The sequence below is a fragment of the Drosophila suzukii genome, chromosome 3 (genome assembly GCF_043229965.1).
Source record: "Drosophila suzukii chromosome 3, CBGP_Dsuzu_IsoJpt1.0, whole genome shotgun sequence".
NCBI lineage: Eukaryota > Metazoa > Arthropoda > Insecta > Diptera > Drosophilidae > Drosophila > Drosophila suzukii.
The window spans coordinates 72262715-72280717 of record NC_092082.1 but is presented as its reverse complement, the minus strand read 5'-3'; the positions used below and the strand labels follow the sequence as shown (position 1 = coordinate 72280717).

Sequence of the window (18003 nt, the reverse complement as noted above, 5' to 3'; positions counted from 1 at the left end):
CCTGGCGGCGCCCATGTCGCTGCTGAAGCCGCCCAATCCCATGGCCGCCCATCCGCCGCAGCCGCCCCTGCCGCGCCACCCCTTCCTAGGCTGCGAGCCCATGGCGGAGATGGAGGCGGAGGCGGATATGGACTCCGATTCGGAGCAGGAGCGCCCGCATCTGGACGACGAGGATGCCGCCATCGATGTGGAGGCGGATGAGGAGCAGGAATCCCAGGAATCGCCAGGAATCACATCGAAAGGCAGCCTTTGCCTGGACAGCAAGGAGCATCTCGGCCAGCACAAGGAGGCAGCTGCTCCTGCCGCGGACAAGTCCGCCAACCAAAAGGCCTACTGAGCCCAAATCCAACCAAGTGGCTGCACGGAGAAGGAAAGCCTTCTAAGGGGAAAATATTTCAAAGTTCTAGAAATTGTATATCTTAAAAGAAATCTTTAATATTTGAGAATTATAAGAAGGATACTTCAACAGTTCCAAAGTTCCATTTCAAGAACTCCAGATGGTATATTCCCACTCCGTGCAAAACCACATCAATTGGTTTCAAAGTTTTTATGATAGTTTGTTCCTAAAAAACCCATTGTAAATACCAAACAACTCAAGCTCCTTGTAAATTTAAATGTCTATTGCTCAATAAGTTTAGTCTTTAAAAGAATACCCACACCATGTACATATATACCGATCACAAGTGGATAGTGTGGGGCGCTTGATTTCTAGTATCGTTTTTGTTTTGGCTTTTGAATCTTTAAATTGCTGGTCAAGTTTAGGTTAAGTTCGATATGCTAAGCCGGGATCCCTTTGGGCCAGGGCAATCAATGTTAGTATAGTGCTATTCGTAAGATGTGTGTCAAGCAATTACCAAATAATTAGTTAAATTATTTATACTTTTAATCGAATGTTAACATAATCCAAACTTCAACCGAAACCAAACCAAACTCATAAACGTACACACACATTCACAGACATGAAATGCTTATAAATATACAAATAACAAATTATATATATAAAGATATTAATAAATTATATAAACATATAGAAAAAACCAAAACTAAATGAGTGTTTTTATTTTAATGCTTTAAGCTGTTTAATGAAAGGCTCTTAACTATTTTTTATTGATCAGGTGTGGGGTCTGTTTAATGGTTAACTTTAAACACTTAGTTAAATGTTTTTGACTTATGAAGAGTCGTACTCTTTTCAGTATTTTTTTAGTATTCGGTTTTTTATTAAAAAATTGTTCGAGAATTATCATTTAAATATAGTTATAGATATCTTATTGAATAGCTTTCAGATATTTTTTATAAGTCGAGGTTGAGTTATCTCAAGGTTAACATTTCTGTGGGCTATAAAGTTTCTTACTTCATTCAGGTTTTTTCGTTTAAGTAAAGGTATAGATATTTTATTGAATAGCTTTCAGATATTTTTTATTAGTCAGAGGTTAAGTTATTTGAAGGTTAACATTTCTGTGGGTTGTAAGGTTTTTTACTTCTTTCAAAGATTTTTCAGAATTGCTAGTATATGTAGAGTAAATATTTGTATCGACTCCTGAGCGGAAGTTAAAGTGCCCACTTTCCTCTGATGAGTTTTTTACTGATACCAACCCCTCGGTTCAGATGCAGTCGACCTTTGGGAGCATCTGTCCACATACAAGGGTGGTCAAAAGTATTTTCACAAAAAAAAAGTTAAATATATTCATAATTTGAACTTACATCTTGTTAACTTTGGCATCAATGGAAAGGTAATTTAAATGCCGTTTGAATGATACAATACATTTCTTAACACATTCAGTACTTATTGAAAAGGACGAATTTGTGTGAAAATGTCCTTTTTGAACTTTTTTCCTCGACTTGAAAACTTAAATTTTTTGATGCAAAAAGTTTCTTCAAACAAAAATAATAGTAACTGCAAAAAGAATTTTTTAAAAATCATTTTGCTTATATTTTTTATGGTTTTTTAAAGGTGACACTGTCGGAAAAAATTTGTATGAAAAAGAGAAAAATATGCCTAAAATGCATGTTTCTAAGCATTTTCAAAAAATCATAAAAAATAGAAGCAAAATGATTTTTGAAAAATTCTTTTTGCAGTTACTATTATTTTTGTTTGAAGAAACTTTTTGCATCAAAAAATTTAAGTTTTCAAGTCGAGGAAAAAAGTTCAAAAAGGACATTTTCACACAAATTCGTCCTTTTCAATAAGTACTGAATGTGTTAAGAAATGTATTGTATCATTCAAACGGCATTTAAATTACCTTTCCATTGATGCCAAAGTTAACAAGATGTAAGTTCAAATTATGAATATATTTAACTTTTTTTTTGTGAAAATACTTTTGACCACCCTTGTATATTGTCTCTGCATCGAGTCTTCGTCCTCGTATCTATGCGTTGTACAGCAATTTGCTGGCATTTGATACAAATGTTTTTCCATGGATTTATCCCGCCCATTCTGCATTCTGATTTCTGCCTACCGACGGCAAGCGCTTATTTGCGTTTAATTGCCAACGCAAATAAACCCGTATGTGCTGCATATAGCACATATAGACCCGGCTATAACAATACCGGTAGAACAGAACAGAGCCGAACAGCTTTTGCCACAATTGCTGCAATGCATGTTGGTGCTTTTTGCTTTTTGTTTGGATTTTTACTTGCATTGCAGGCGTTTTAAGTTGCCATTTATTGTGCAGTTTGTTGCAATTTAGTCGCGTCGAGCCCCCATTTCCTGGCCCTCTGGTCCTTTGGGCCATCGCCATCGCCATTGCCACTTTCCACTTTCGAGTTTCATTCTGGGCTCCGCATCGCGTGTTAAATTGCAAAAATAAATTGCGAATTGTGCGCCGCAAATAAATGGCAATAAAAATGCATAAAATGCTTTTTTCGCTATGCCTAACAAGCGGTGGCGTCGAGTTTGAATTACCAAACCATTGGGCCCCCGACTGTGATTCAGTGGATATATCTTATATGTGTAGCAGACTATATGCATAATTATAGGCGATTGTGTGGAGTGTTGCATTTCACACGACTGCGCATAAATGGAGGGCGTTAAAAACATTCTGTTTTTATTGTACGAATAAATGTATGGCCGTTTGATGCGCTTATTTCGCAGGCAATCGTTTGTTTATTGGCTTGTATTTCATCTGGCCGAAGGCCGGATTTGGCTGGCACTTTAAGGATTGCCTGTTTTCTGGCTTTCTGAGAGTTGTGTAATCAAAGGTTGGCAGCCACAATATCGGATAAAGCTGCTGCCATGGATTAGGCTTTCCGTTTTCGTCCTCAAAATGAATTTCGCCACAATGGCACATTGTCCACTTTGGGCCCCCCGATGATAAAAGGCCAAAAAAAAAGAAAGGGGTTTAGCCTTGCTATTTCTGTATCCAGCCATTTCTTTTTTTTGTTGTGCAAGCCAACTGTACAAATTAGGCAACCTTTTATTCGACGTTCCTCATCCTGCCATCGGATGCCCTCCGCAACATTTTTGTATGGATGCAGTCAAGTGCTTGAGCATTTTATTTAAGCGCATGAATGGATTTGATGGCTTTCCTTCGCTGAATGCGAAATCTGGCCCCAAAAAAAGGAGCAGAGCGAAAAAATATTCCAATTCATCTCATAAAATGCCTCAAAATTGTAGCGAAATTATAAAAATTGCCTGCCCCCAGACAACGAGCACTTTGGTTGGCTGCTTTTTGCTGCTTTTTAGATGCTTTTTTGATGCTTTTTGGCTGCTTTCCATGAATGCAGCCTCGCTTTTGGCTGGTCCTTTTGGGCCACATTTGCTCATATGTAAAGTGAATTGTTTGGGCGGATTTGGGGAGTCGGTGTGAGTGGCTGGCTGGATTATGAGATCGCTCTTTTTTCTAGGGTAGTGAAACTAGGCTATGGCATGTCAGTTGCACGCAAGAAATATCTTATATTTTAAAGTACAATGTTAAAATGTTTGAAATGTTTTTTCCCAACTTATCAATTTACTTCTGTATTATATAAAACTTTGCAAAAATATCTCAAATTCTTTTTATATTACTATTGTAGGTTAATCCCTTATTCGATTCATTTTTCACTGCCCCTTTTTATTCCTTATTTTTTGTAACTTTTGAGGTTTTTTTGTTAATTTCATTTTCCGTTCTCATATGTGAAGTGGTTTTTGCAAATAGCAGCCACCCAAAACGAGAATGGGGGCCAATTTTGAGGGCTGGTTTTGGCGCTTTTGGCAGACGCTGTTTTGCCTGCAGTAATTTCTTAATTAGCTTGCGAACACAATGTGCTTATATACCATATAGTATGGGGCTTTGTGCATATATTTCAGAGTCCCGGGAGTGGTGGTGGTCCACCATTTGCCGAAGCCAAGCGGCCGGGTACTTATTTTAATTGCAGCCTTTTTGGGCATGAAGTGGCGCAGCTTGGCGCACAGATTCCACACTATTTGCATAAGTACTTAAGTATAAATATATTTCTGCAGATATGAAGGAGATTAAGAATAGATATACGTCTATTTTTTTTATTTGTTCGTAAATAGGGCTTAAGTACTATTTAAATTTTGATTATAATAAGGATTTATTTAAATTTAAAATGTAAAATTCTAAAATGTAACCCTTTTCAGCTGTATTGCCATTACTTTTTCAGATTTGGTAATGACTGCCGCCTACCGATTATTATGATCCATAATTTGGATTTATTTAAATTTAAAATGTAAAATTCTAAAATGTAACCCTTTTCAGCTGTATTGCCATTACTTTTTCAGATTTGGTAATGACTACCGCCTACCGATTATTATGATCCATAATTTGACAGCTTAAAGGATGTTATAAATGGAATATACATACATAAATTAAGAATGCCTATCGATATTTAATTTTCATCTTTTCTTTTATTTTAAAATAAATTGTATACTTTTATTTAACTTCATAAGAAGATATAAATCACTTAAAGTAAATTTAAATTTAAAAGGCGTACTTTCGTATGTTCATAATTTTGCCATTTCCGGTAGTTTTTTTACCCTTACTTCCTCTGTTTTTTATTGATATCACCACTTCATACGTATAGATTTTTATGATCCTCAGTTTTGACAGCTCGGAGGACGCACATAAATGTAATTGGCCAGTGTGCCTCGCTCGACATGTTTTCTGCCTCACTAGCCATTATGTTTATCTATTTTCGTTGACAGTTCAATTAAGTACAATGGCCAGAACAGTTAAATTACGCTTAAAAAAAGGACTCGCACACACAAGGATTGCCATTTTTGTGGTTCGCTTTTTGCCGTTTGCTTTGGAGTGTCAGTTCGGACATTATAATGCCTGTCGCTCTTTGTACTTTATTATCCATTTAGCACATTTATTTTTATTTCCCATTCGGCGGCGCCTGCTGTTGTGGTTGCTGCCAGTGTCCTCGCATTATCCTTGTTCCCAACACCCTGCACCCTGCTCCTTGCCTCCTTTTTCCTGTTTCAGTCGTTATGGCCGCTGGTCAGCCCGCAAATGTGGGCAATTTTTGCTCATCGCGAGGTCCCTTTTTTTTATGGACTTTATTTTTTACCAGCTGTGTGTGAGTGCCTCGTGTGCATGTGTTTTAGTGCGTAGTTGTCGAGGAGGGGGGGTGCCATTGCTGTCACCATAATAGGCTCATCAGCGTTGCTTCTTTTTTATTGTAATGCCGCTTTTATTTGCGATTGAGGTGCTTTAATCAACTGACAGTTGTGTAGCTGCGGATGTTTTATGGCCCTAAATGGCAGCGAGGATATTAAGGACAACAGTATCGGTTCCAAATTGTCATCATCGGTTTTTTATGTAATACACTTTCTACTCGGCATCAATATTTCCCAAAAAAATATATTAAGTATCACAAACGAATATTAAAAACATTTATCAAATGAGAAATAATAATGAATATGTTACGAATGTACATTGTTCATAAGGAATATTTTGAAATATTCTGAGTAGGATTGACAAGCCTTTAACGTTGACGTAGAAATGATATTTGCTAAGTATTATCTTAAAAATATTTTGATTTGTTCACTATTTAACTACTGGTAAGTATCATAAATAAATTATTAATATGGATTTACTGTAACCATCTAGCACTACATAAATAACTATTAATTCTTAGAATAACTAGTTCTAAGGTTGTAATATTTCAACATTAAAGCAAAGCTTTTACAAAGGCCTCATGAAACTATTATTATAAGAAGCACTTTTTTAAGTTTTAGGGTTATAGATTTGAAGTGTGGTATGAGTTCTTTATAAAATAGATTTTTTATTTCACTCGGGTGTCATTCTAAAAGCTTAGATAAAGTAATAAAACCTTACTACTATACCATTAGTTATTTTACCCAAAAATTCAAATAATGTTTAAGTTCTATAGATCCTCTGTTTCTACAAACCCCCTAAATGTTTTTTCTAGTGCTCTAACCGTCGAATTTTCCCAGGTCCTTCGAAAACTCGACGATGCAAGATGAGCCTAAGCCGTTTAACTGGTAATTACGATGCACAGGCACTTACGGCCGGAACTGCATGGGCATTGGCATTAGTTTCCAATTGCAGCGCCGAATCGCCGAATTGCCGAATCACAATGGCATAATCAAATTCCATCTCATTACGCGCCATATTGTTGTAAATTAATGCAATAACACAAACAATGTCTCGCATGGCGGCGACCTCGAATTTCACCCGACTGCCGACTGGCAAATCGAGTAGAAAAGTGCAAGCCCGGCAAGTCGCTGGCTAATTACGTGCACTTTGCCGCTCGAATTACAGCTCCTATAGTATCCTTAAATATACCTCCATATACGTGAACATATACCGCACAGAGGCCACCGGAAGCGTCCTGTTTGCGAGGCGTCAACTGTCACACACAGGCAAACACACACTCTGCAGCTAAATTCGAATCCAATTGAATAACAATAAAAATTTGTACTGCGCTGTTTGGTTATCCGATGCCCGAGCATTGTGTGAATTTCGCTGCTCTGAATGGCGAGTGTACCTACAAATTATGTAGGCCGTAACGATTGCGAGCATTGCTGCATTGCGTAACAGAAAGTCAACAACGACGTGGCAGGATCGGGAGCAGGAGCAGGAGAAGGAGCAGGAGCAGTGCATCCAACGGATGTGCCCAGGATACTGTGTGTAAATGGTTGTAAAACGCTTTTCAAATCTCACCTCCTGCCCCGCTGGTTTTGCTTCAGCTCCTGCTGTTGTTATTGTCGCCGTGTTATTTAATGTCACTTAGCCTGCGGCCAAATCAGCGCGAATCCCGGTTCAACCCATTCCGCTACACTGCTAAAAAATATTTGTTGTAACTTAAAAAAAAAAATATAGTAATATAGGAAGGAATTTACTGCTAAACTGATATCATATGTCTAAAATATTAGTCATGTAAACAGCAACTATAGATTTAATGCAACGCATATATGTATATTAATTGATAATGATGTTCTATTTAGATTACTTAATCAAAATTATACTTATATAAACCGCTTTATATTTCATCATTAAAATATTAATTTTAACAATAGGTCCGGCCGAGTTTTTTCTCCACTTTAAATAATAGATTCAATTATCGTTTTCAGAGTATGGTTTTCAGAGTATCGATTTTTGCGGAATAAAAAATGTATTCAAACTAAAATAATTATATTATTTGCATATTCAAATTGCATAGTTAGAAATCTACACCTTATCCAATTTAAGTAATTAATTCAAATTATAATCGCCTTTACTCTGGTTTATAAAGACACTTTTTTGTCGAACTAGACATCTAACAAAAAAATGTAATACATATAGAATAATTTTAGAGCTTCAAATTTCAATTTACCCCTTTAAAAAATTGTAATTACCTGTTTTCTAAGTCAAATTTTTTGTCGGAAAAAACATGTTTTTAAATAAATAAAATCTTAAATGTTTTTATTAGTTTAGAATGCAGATTTAGGAAATGAAACAATTTAAAGTACTTATCGTTTGGTGCACATTTCGTCTAACATCGTTGTCCAAACTGTGACGTTTTCTAGATCGCCAGAAGTCCTCCGTTGTTGCCTTGACAGCCACCGGAAGGGTTTCATTACAATCACACGTACGCACCCCTCTTACACCCCCCTCACCCTCTACCATTTACCCGCCCATGTGAAGGGATTCATTTTAATTGCAAAAAATTGAAAAAAGTTTTGTGCTGGCTCGTTTGGTCCGCTTGTTGTAACTGTTTGTTGACGCTTCTGGTTAAAGGCAAGTGGGTATCATGGCAGCCCGTCCATAATGGCCATCCCACAGCGACCCCCTCCCCCGAAATATGGGCGAAAGAATTACATATTTATACCAAACTGCCGCAAGCACACTTTCTGTCCCGCCCATCGCAGCCGGGTATTGAATAAACCGAATTGCAAATGAATAATAAGTGACATGAAAAGCGTATGGTAAAACAGGGCAAAGGGGAAAATGGAAAATGGTGTGAAAATTACAGGTTATGCGACATGCTCAACAATTTCGGGGAATTGACTTCGGCAAGGGTTGGGAGGCGGTCCTGCAAATGGGTTGCATGCCGAGTGTAATTACACAACAACAGTCCCATACCATACCATTTTTATTTCGGTTCAGCATTTAGAAATGTATCTACGCACATAAGAAATGGCTCCTTAATTTAAAAACCATCATTTTATCAGGATATTTTAACAAGACAACATACTATTGAACCCTATTTTAAGAACCACATTCAAAATGTAATAATAATTATTCCAAAATAGATTTAAATAGATATTTAAATTATTAAATATTTTAGCTCTTAGGTGTGAAATAAATTTTAAGACCAATTTCAAACTGGTCGTTTTCAGGTAAAGAAAAAATGTGTAATGTATCAAAAATAATAAAATATTTTAGCCCTAAATTCTGAAAAAGATTCTTAAGACCTATATCAAGTTGGGCGCTTCCATGTGTGAAATTGAAGATTGCCCTTGCCAAATCTCTTCTTATTTGCCAAGCTGTTTTCATTTTTTCTACCTTGTTGACAGTCAAATTATGAAAAGTTCTCGACCAATTCCCAAAGGAAACTGACAATTTAATGTAATTTATTATCGGAAATGCAAAACACTTGAACTGTGCCATGAATAATTTCAACACTCTGCTGCTTATCTGACCGTTGGAATCTTTGCGGTTTTAAATTACCAATTTTCCAGCGCATAAATTGGCATTTAACCAATCGGACATGAGCCTGAAAGCAAATCAGAACCGAAAACCCAAAACCCGAACCGGTGCCCGAAACCGAATGTGAACCCAAAACCAAACCGTTTCGATTCCCCAAGCGCTGAATCCCTGAAATATTCGAGCCCAAGACAAGCAACCCACTTATCATATTAAACTATGGACAGAAGCCAGCAAACCATTTAGCAAATCTTCACGTCAAAGCCAACAAGCAACCCCCGGCACCTGCAAATGGGTCGGAATGGACTGGGGATCTGATGGGTTGGGTTGGGTTGGTTGTTGGATTGTCTGGGGTGGCATACCCAGTATACAACCCAATTAGAAGTACCCGAAAAAGCAGCAGCAGCAGCCGAGTCAGTCAAAACAAAATCAAGATAAAAGCGAAATTCAATCTGTCAAAAATAGATTACAGACCAATTATGTGCTCTTTAAGAGTGCCGTACCCCACAGTATCCATATGACAGCAGGGAGTGCTTTCCTCCCATCCCCGAACCACCCATCCCATCCCAACCACCCATCCATCTATGTATGGCCATCAGGCAGGATTTTTGTATGCCAACTTGTTTTTAGGGTCTGCGGCGTGTAATTGTGACTGCTGCTCGGCAGGGATGCGATGTGAGCCCCGAGTTCTTGAATTGCAGTGGAAAGTCGCTGTTTTTGTTTGGGGTTGTCCGTTCGGGTTGAGTTCATTTAATCGACACCAGACAGCGAGTGAGTAATTTGCCATTTAATGGCTCGACAAAAGTTTGTGAAATCAGGATAAATGCAAGATGACAGGGCAGGTCCTCTAAAAACGGCCACTAAAAGGGAATACTAGCCGAGGTTGGGCTAACTAATTGGGGACTAATTGTAAAGAACTCTAGTTTTATCATTTAGCATCCTAACACTGTAAATATTCTAAAGAAAGATGTGTCGTAATTGTAAAAATATTTAAAATATATATTGTATTATAATGTTATTATTAGTTTAAACTTAATCTTAAACAATTAAAGCACTTGTAAGATTATTCTGTAGAGAAAAATTAATATTATTTTTATGGTCTTAAGGGTGATCGGATCCACTCATCCACATTTTAGAATAAAACCTTCTTAATATTTTCATTTTATGGCTAGAATATAGTTAATCAGATGTTACCAAATCATTTCAAAAATATTATGCCTTAATTATAGACATTTCCCCAGGTGTACATTTATCTGCAATCCAACAACAGCTCTAACTTTTCATTACAACGAGCCATTTCCCGCACCCGCTTATTGCCGGACCAGCTCATCAGCGCTCCCCAGATCGGAATGGGAAATCGGAATCACGGCGAAAAGTTAAACAAACATCGCCAACTAATCCCGGGGATATACACACTCGACTTGAGGTCCCAAGCCAATGTTTTCATATGATATCAGCAGGACTATAAAAGCACACTTGCCCACACACACACACACTGCAGGACCAATCTCTCCGGTTCGGAGTCCTGCCAAGCAGTTCAACTGATTTGAGACTCCGGGGGAAAGGACGGAAGAGGGGCACGGGCACCGGTTCAATTCTATTCAATGCCTGGCATTCTTTGTGTGTGTAAAGTACCATTTAAGGGTGATAATCGTTCGCCATTTGAGGGTGCAAAATGGAAAAATCATTGAAAGCGAACATCAGCCGGTAAGGGGATGAGGGGTCAGGGGAGGAGGTGAGGGGGCGGCCGAGATTAAAAGTGCATTTAATAATAGAGCAGTGGGTAGTGCGGGGCAGGTGGCCCTGGGGAAAACGCGACTTACGTGCAGCGACCACTGGAAACAATAACTAGTTAAAGGATCAATGTAATACAAAAGTTTAATATCTTATATAAAATATTTGGAAATGAATAAAACTAATTATGTACTACTCCATTTACTCTTTATCAAAGCAGTCTCTATAGATGGTATAATAGTATTTTTGGAACCCTTTTGTCTTTATCATATTAATAGAATTATGAAAAGAGAGAAGGTTTGAACCCAAAAGATCACTACCTATGACTATATAAAATATATATTTCAATTTTTATAGTATCTTATTGACCGTGATATTGGATTGTTTAAAATATTCTTAAAATCTTTAGATTTTTTAAACCAAATCCAATAAAGTTCTTACACATTCTAGTTATAGTTACCCGTTTTCTATCAGTGTAGTTCCCCGAGCAAGCTCCGAGTGGATTATAATGAACATCCAGTTGAGCTAAATGTCTCAATAGAGCCCGGCAGCCAACCCTTCGTAAAAAACCTAATGATTCAGAATTATTTGATTGCGTGGGCGGTCTGTTGGTGGTTGGTGGAGATTGGGTGCGGCTGGCGGATGGGGGTGATGGGTGATGATTCCTCGGGACTTGGGATGTGCCACCCCAGTCGGCAGTTAGCGACATATGTTGCCACATCCGCCGGCTGACTTATGTCGCTATAACGTGTAAAGTTGGTATAATTCCTGTGGTTGCCAATGTCTCTGGGTTCCCCAACCCTGTTTTCTGTTGCACCGGTAATATATTTCATTTTAAAGTGCAATTCGCCTGGCTTATCCTGGATGTCCTGTTCACTCCCACTGGGTGGGTTGCTTTCAATTAATTTGCTCTTTGATAAATTCTAGACACTTTCTGCTTGGCGCCCCACTCTAAATTGGAAAGTAATTAACTTGTATTTGTCAATGATTGTCTTTGAATGATTAATAGCCACAAGTTTGACCACCGAACCAATGCATTTAGCTGAAATTTGCTAATTAGATACATATAGATACATTTGAATATTCAAAAGCATTTCATCGATACAATCGATTATAATTTATGGCTTTAATTGTGTGGTTTTACAGTTGTTCAGGAAAAAATGGTTTTAAAAATATTTGTTGAAGAAATCTAAATCGATGCCAGACTTTAAGTCCTGGCAGCTATTACTCACCCATTTCGAAATTCAAAATCTGTCGAAGGATTTGATTTGGCTGCCTGGCCGGGAATTCACATCCCCATCCAATGACATTTTGATTTTGCGCACTTTTTGATTGATGACTGGCAGGGCCACGCCCACTCCCCAATGCCCGCCCCCGCATAATCATAAATGAAAGCTATCAAAAGTGTGCGTCTTTTTTTTCCGTTGAATGGGCAAAGAAATCAAAAGATATTTGCGCGCCTTTTGGCGCACGGCTTAGACAAAGGGACAATGGCACGAGAGCAAAAGAGAACAGCTGGGCCAGGACATACATCCTTTTTGGGCCTTTTCGCCCTAGCCGTTCAATTGTTCGCGCTTCAATGGCACTGGCAAATGCAAATTTCTGTGAAAAGGCAAATCCGTTAAACAAAAGCTCGGCACACTCACACTCTCGCACGCACCGGGCGTTTTAGTCTAATGAAACTACGAGTTCTTCCTTCAATGGGAGCAAGGCCAGAATCGCAGGATGAAGGATGTGCACGGGAAAAAAAATATTACAAGAACTAGTCATATTTGGGGAAGGATTAAGCTTCGATTGAAGACTCCAGGATATTTCTTAAGCATTATACTACATATTAGTTATGATGATCTTAAACTACACTGGACTACATTTTAGGTAGAGATCTTATAGGTAGTAAATCTTATAGCTCTTTAGTAATGACTCATTACTCTTAAACTTCAGGGAAATGTTTTGACATTTTACGTATATTTACGTTCTTTAATGTAAATGTTGATTCAAATTAGAGGATCTATCTATCTATCTATCTATCTATATATCTATCTATCTATCTATCTATCTATCTATCTATCTATCTATCTATCTATATATTTGTCTATCTATCTATCTATCTATCTATCTATCTATCTAGCTATCTATCTATCTATCTATCTATCTATCTATCTATCTATCTATCTATCTATCTATCTATCTGTCTATCTATCTATCTATCTATCTATCTATCTATCTATCTATCTATCTATCTATCTATCTATCTATCTATCTATCTATCTATCTATCTATCTATCTATCTATCTATCTACCTATCTATCCATCTATCTATCCATCTATCTATCTATCTATCTATCTATCTATCTATCTATCTATCTACCTATCTATCTATCTATCTATCTATCTATTTATCTATCTATCTATCTATCTATCTATCTATCTATCTATCTATCTATCTATCTATCTATCTATATATCTATCTATCTATCTATCTATCTATCTATCTATCTATCTATCTATCTATCTATCTATCTATCTATCTATATATCTATCTATCTATCTATCTATCTATCTATCTATCTATCTATCTATCTATCTAGCTATCTACCTATCTAACTATATTATATAGTGGTATTTCAAATTCCCCCTCACTTCATACAATTTCTCCACGTGTATTTCGGATAGTGCAGGAGGAGCGATGCAGGTATAATATGACAAATGCGCGGAGCACTTGCTGTTTGGCGCTGAGGCGTGTGGGAATCTCAAGGCGTCGCCGGCTGCCACTTTTCGCTGTCATTAAGTAAATAGAATGAGACGCCTAGATAGGGCCAATGTAGGCGTTCTGGCCTAAGTGATTAAAACGCCGCACAAGTGCAATTTGTCAAAGGATCTGCAGAAATAACCCAGAGGCATCCACATCCACAACCACATCCCGATCCTGATGACAGGCGGTATGGCCCCCGCAGTCCTCAATTGTTCGCCTTTTTTCACGCTAAAGCAACTGAAAAACCACTTTGGCCAAATTGACAACAGGCGCTGTTGTTGGGGATGTGGTGGGGTCGGAAGTCCTGCCTGCTAACAACATTTCGCCCAACAAATAACAGCCTTGACAGCAGCCCCCAACCACTTCGCCGGCGAATCCCGCATGCGTTTAAGACCGCGAGTGCGAATTCTTCACTTCAATGCGCCATGTTCTGGCTTTTTGTTCGCCCTGAAATCCATTAAAAAATGCACAAAGTCGGGCAGGTAGCCCGGAGGCTGTCTCTATAAACAATGCAGTTGCCGCATAATGCCGAACAACAAGCCCTGCAAAAGGCAAAAAGCCGGTACAGAATGTTAAAAAAAAAAACAGAAAAACTGGGGAACACAGGAAAAGAACAGCCCCCACAGCCTTTGGCTCGACTTTTGTTGTCATTTTCTTGTCCTGCGCTTTGGTAATTCATTTTTCCACGGACTCCATGCGACTGCGACCTATAGGCAATTGTTTTATGGTTGTTATCTCTACACTATCTAGTGGTATACCTTGATTTGTAGAAATTTGCTTGTAAAATAATCCATTGGATACAATAAAAATAAATTATATTAAATTAAATAGATATAATAAATACATATAGAGCATTTTTTTGTATTATAAGATCATGCTTTAACAAAACATTTGAATTTTTTAAAGATCCTAACTTATTTACATTTTTATTTGACACAACTTAATGATGAGCAACGAACGAAACTTTAACAATAAATGTAAAATATAATACAAAATGTTTAAGGAACTCAGAATGTTATTAAATCACATACATATTAGTAATCCCAAACCAAATGTTAAGTGCCAGAGGTTATTTGATACTTAAGAGCAACTATATGTCAAAATGTTTTTCACAAAATTAAGTGTGTGTAGGATCCCATCGTATACCCAATCATCGTATATTGCATTAGAGGCCTTGGCTATTAAAAATAATGGTTCTTCTTTCTGTGAACTATCTACTATTGCTATGGCTTGCTCTAGCAGAAATATTACGCATACGCCGCGTGTATTAGTTTTAATTAGCATACAGCTAGCAGGTAGTTCTCTCGCTTTTTGCCATTTTCCGAATGACATTCAGTGGGTTTTTCGTGGGCAGCTGGCTTTTGACTGTCATCTGGCTGGGAGGCACATTCCTCAATTAATCAGCAGAAGGCACCCAGAAAACCAGAAAAAGATGCGAGAGGCGCAAAAACACGCTAACACAGCTTTTCACTTTGGCATATTGTGAGGCGACACGCCCCGACCAGTTGGTTAATGCCCCCCCCCCCCCCCCTTTTCTGCCTTTTTTAGCCGGAATAACTCGTGTCTGATTTGTGATTGTGAATTTTTTTCCAGCGGCCTTGCTTAGATTTTGGTGGCGCACTGCAATGCGTCATGGTTGGGCTTCCATGTTCAGTGTTCGCTACTTTTTTGTGGAGCCAAAGCAAGCAGCTTACTTTCATCAATGGTATTTTGCCATTTTTCAGCATTTTCGCTGACAGCTTGGCCCACAAAAAAATCTAAAAAAAAAAGAGGCGGAAAAGAAAATCGGAGCGCAGTTGGAGAGAGGTGGAAAAACGGCCAACAAATGCCGTAATACGTGCCGGCGGCCATGGCAAAAGAATTGGCCAAAACTGGTGCTCTGGAAATGGATTTGATTTATGTAGCTGCCGGATCAATGGGGGCTGGGTATGGTGGGGTCCTGGGGACAGACGCCAGGTGAATGCTTTTTTGATAGACTCGAAATGGATACACGTTACAAGATGATAAAGCAGCAGCTCCAGGTACGGATGAAGCCCCTCCAGTACTCCATCTCCCCGGAATCCAGCCATCCGAGTGCGCCCACAAATTATTTAGGAAATCTGCCACTCATACAGAGCATTCCATATTCATTTGGCTGCCGGTTCGTTGACATGCCTAGCCAGATAAAAACATTTTTTCCCCTCCGTGGAACCAACTGCTTTTTTACCCCTGTCCACGGAGATATCTGGTTGGACGTTCTCAAATTTGAAATATTTTTTGTATGCTTGACGAACCAATAATAATTTGCATGGCCACGGCTTTTAGCCATTTCTATGCCAACAGTTTCAGCACAGTGGGAGAACACTAAGAAAAATAGGGGAACCAAACTATTAGGCGCAATAAATAAATAAATTTCATAAAGGTATAAAACACTATTTTATTTTATTTTATTTTTTACTTGTCCTTTGTATAAATGGACCAAGACCTTTGAGTTGCAGTGTAATATTTATCTCATCTTTAATTTAACTATAATATTTTTGACGTTTAACTAATAGTAAAATGACTTGCTTAAAATTTGGTTGACTTCATGGTTTCTTTTTTGAATGCCATGGCAAGTTCATAGAAAACATTTAACATTTTTTTTAATTGCTCAATCTATTATAGATTTTTTGAAATGATTTTCTTCGGTGCAGGACCAATGACCTGGCACTGTTGCCTTATGACATGCAATTTTAATGGCATTTTCCGGATGTCATACTTTTTACGCCTCGTTTTTTCAGCGGTTTTTGATTACCAATTTCGTTTGATGTGTTTTAGTTTTGGGTCTATTTTAATTAACGAGCACATTTGGAAACTGATCCGTGAACTTTTCATACGACTGAATACTCCTTGCTCTCGCCATATTTTTCCCACTCATTACGAGGAGTGTTCTAATCCAATCGGACATTTTGCCCACGATAGACACGCCGATTGGATGATAGGATGCGCTGGGGCAGAAAAAAAATCCCCCACACCCCCTCCGCCCCTGTAAGTGGGTTACCTTAACCATCAAGTGGCCATTAAGGGCTTAAAACCCAACAAGGGCAGCCATGACCATTAGGAGCCAGCAAGTCTGCCATATAATCAACGGCTTTTTGACGCTTCAGACGCGTGGCGATGTTGTTGCCATTACCGATGTTGTTTGCCGTTGTTTGCTGTCATCGGGCATCGTCGACACGCCCACTTATTATATTGAAACAATCCAGAATTTGTAGGGCTGCCGAGAGTTGCAGAGCGGAAAACTCAAGTGGAAAATGCCCGTTCAGTACCGCCCCTGGTTTTCCAAACACGCGCCCACGAGCGTGCGATAATTATGTTGTCATGCATTTGCGGCACGTGTTGAGTTGGGAAAAACGTATATGTGCTTTATAAAGAGGGGTTCGGGGATATGGCCACAAGTATCCATATCCGTATCGACTTCCGCTTGCATAATTGCTACAAATATTTACCCAGATTTGGCTGCAACCAGAGGGTAAATATGCTTTTGGGAGTTCAAGAGCCACTCGAATGAAGCACACTCGGAATAAAAAGCGCACTGAAAGGTAAATAATGAATAATTTGAATAATATGAATAATTATAATATAAACTATATAATATGACATGATCTTAAATTAATTTTTAATGATTTATTAAAGATATACAACAACTTTTACAAATATGTCACAACAAAAATTTAGGAAATAAGTGTAGTACTTAGTACCAATTATTTTTTATAAAATTCAAATAATGACAGTATTAAAGTGCTATTTTAAGGGTTGCTTATTTTTTGCAGTGTCAAGACCGTGAGAGCTCAAGAGTTCAAGAGTTCGCGGCCTCTTCTCTTTCAGGTGAATAATCGAGACCTTTTCGGCTCGCTCTTGTTGCTGTTAATTGCACTAATGTGCGTAATTTATAAGGAAGTGAGTGGCGTGCGAAAAGTTTTGGCCCTACTCTCGGATACTCTGGTATATTTATGGATCGGGGCGCAAACATTTGGCCAGGCAATAATGCCGAAAGTGCCGAGCAGAGACTCGTAAATAGCGCCCCCCCACAAGTCCCAACCCTCCGAAAAGTTAACCCCCATCGCAATAACCAAATCCCCGCCCCCAGTTTCGGGATAAGGACCATTCGGCCACCCCAAATCTCGCCTAATAGCAGACAATGCCGCATTGGAACCCGGGGAGTATGCGATTTCAATAAATATTTCACTGCATTAGCCCGGTTCTGAGGGCTTGGCCAAATCCGGGCAGCGCGTAGCTTCAAATTGCTTTTTTGGTTCGGCAATAACGTGCATTAAATGTTTTGCCCATTATCATTTCTGGCCAACATCACCATTAGCCAAACCTAGTGGCGCTAAGCCATATGCTGAATCAGACGGCAAGGAAAATAAGTTGGGTAACATGGTGGGGTTGTTGTGGAATGAT

The 18003-nt window shown here is 38.5% G+C and overlaps 2 protein-coding genes across 2 annotated transcripts in view; one reads left to right on the top strand and one right to left on the bottom strand.

Moving 5' to 3' along the window:
• Positions 1-18003, bottom strand: part of RpL34b (Ribosomal protein L34b) — a 195028-nt gene that overhangs the window by 101461 nt on the left and 75564 nt on the right. The gene's annotated exons all lie outside the window — the stretch shown is intronic.
• LOC108016101 (uncharacterized) lies at positions 14-1008 on the top strand. The gene has a single exon (XM_036817249.3). It carries the CDS (start codon positions 14-16, stop codon positions 335-337), a length of 324 nt encoding a protein of 107 aa, XP_036673144.3. The 3' UTR covers positions 338-1008.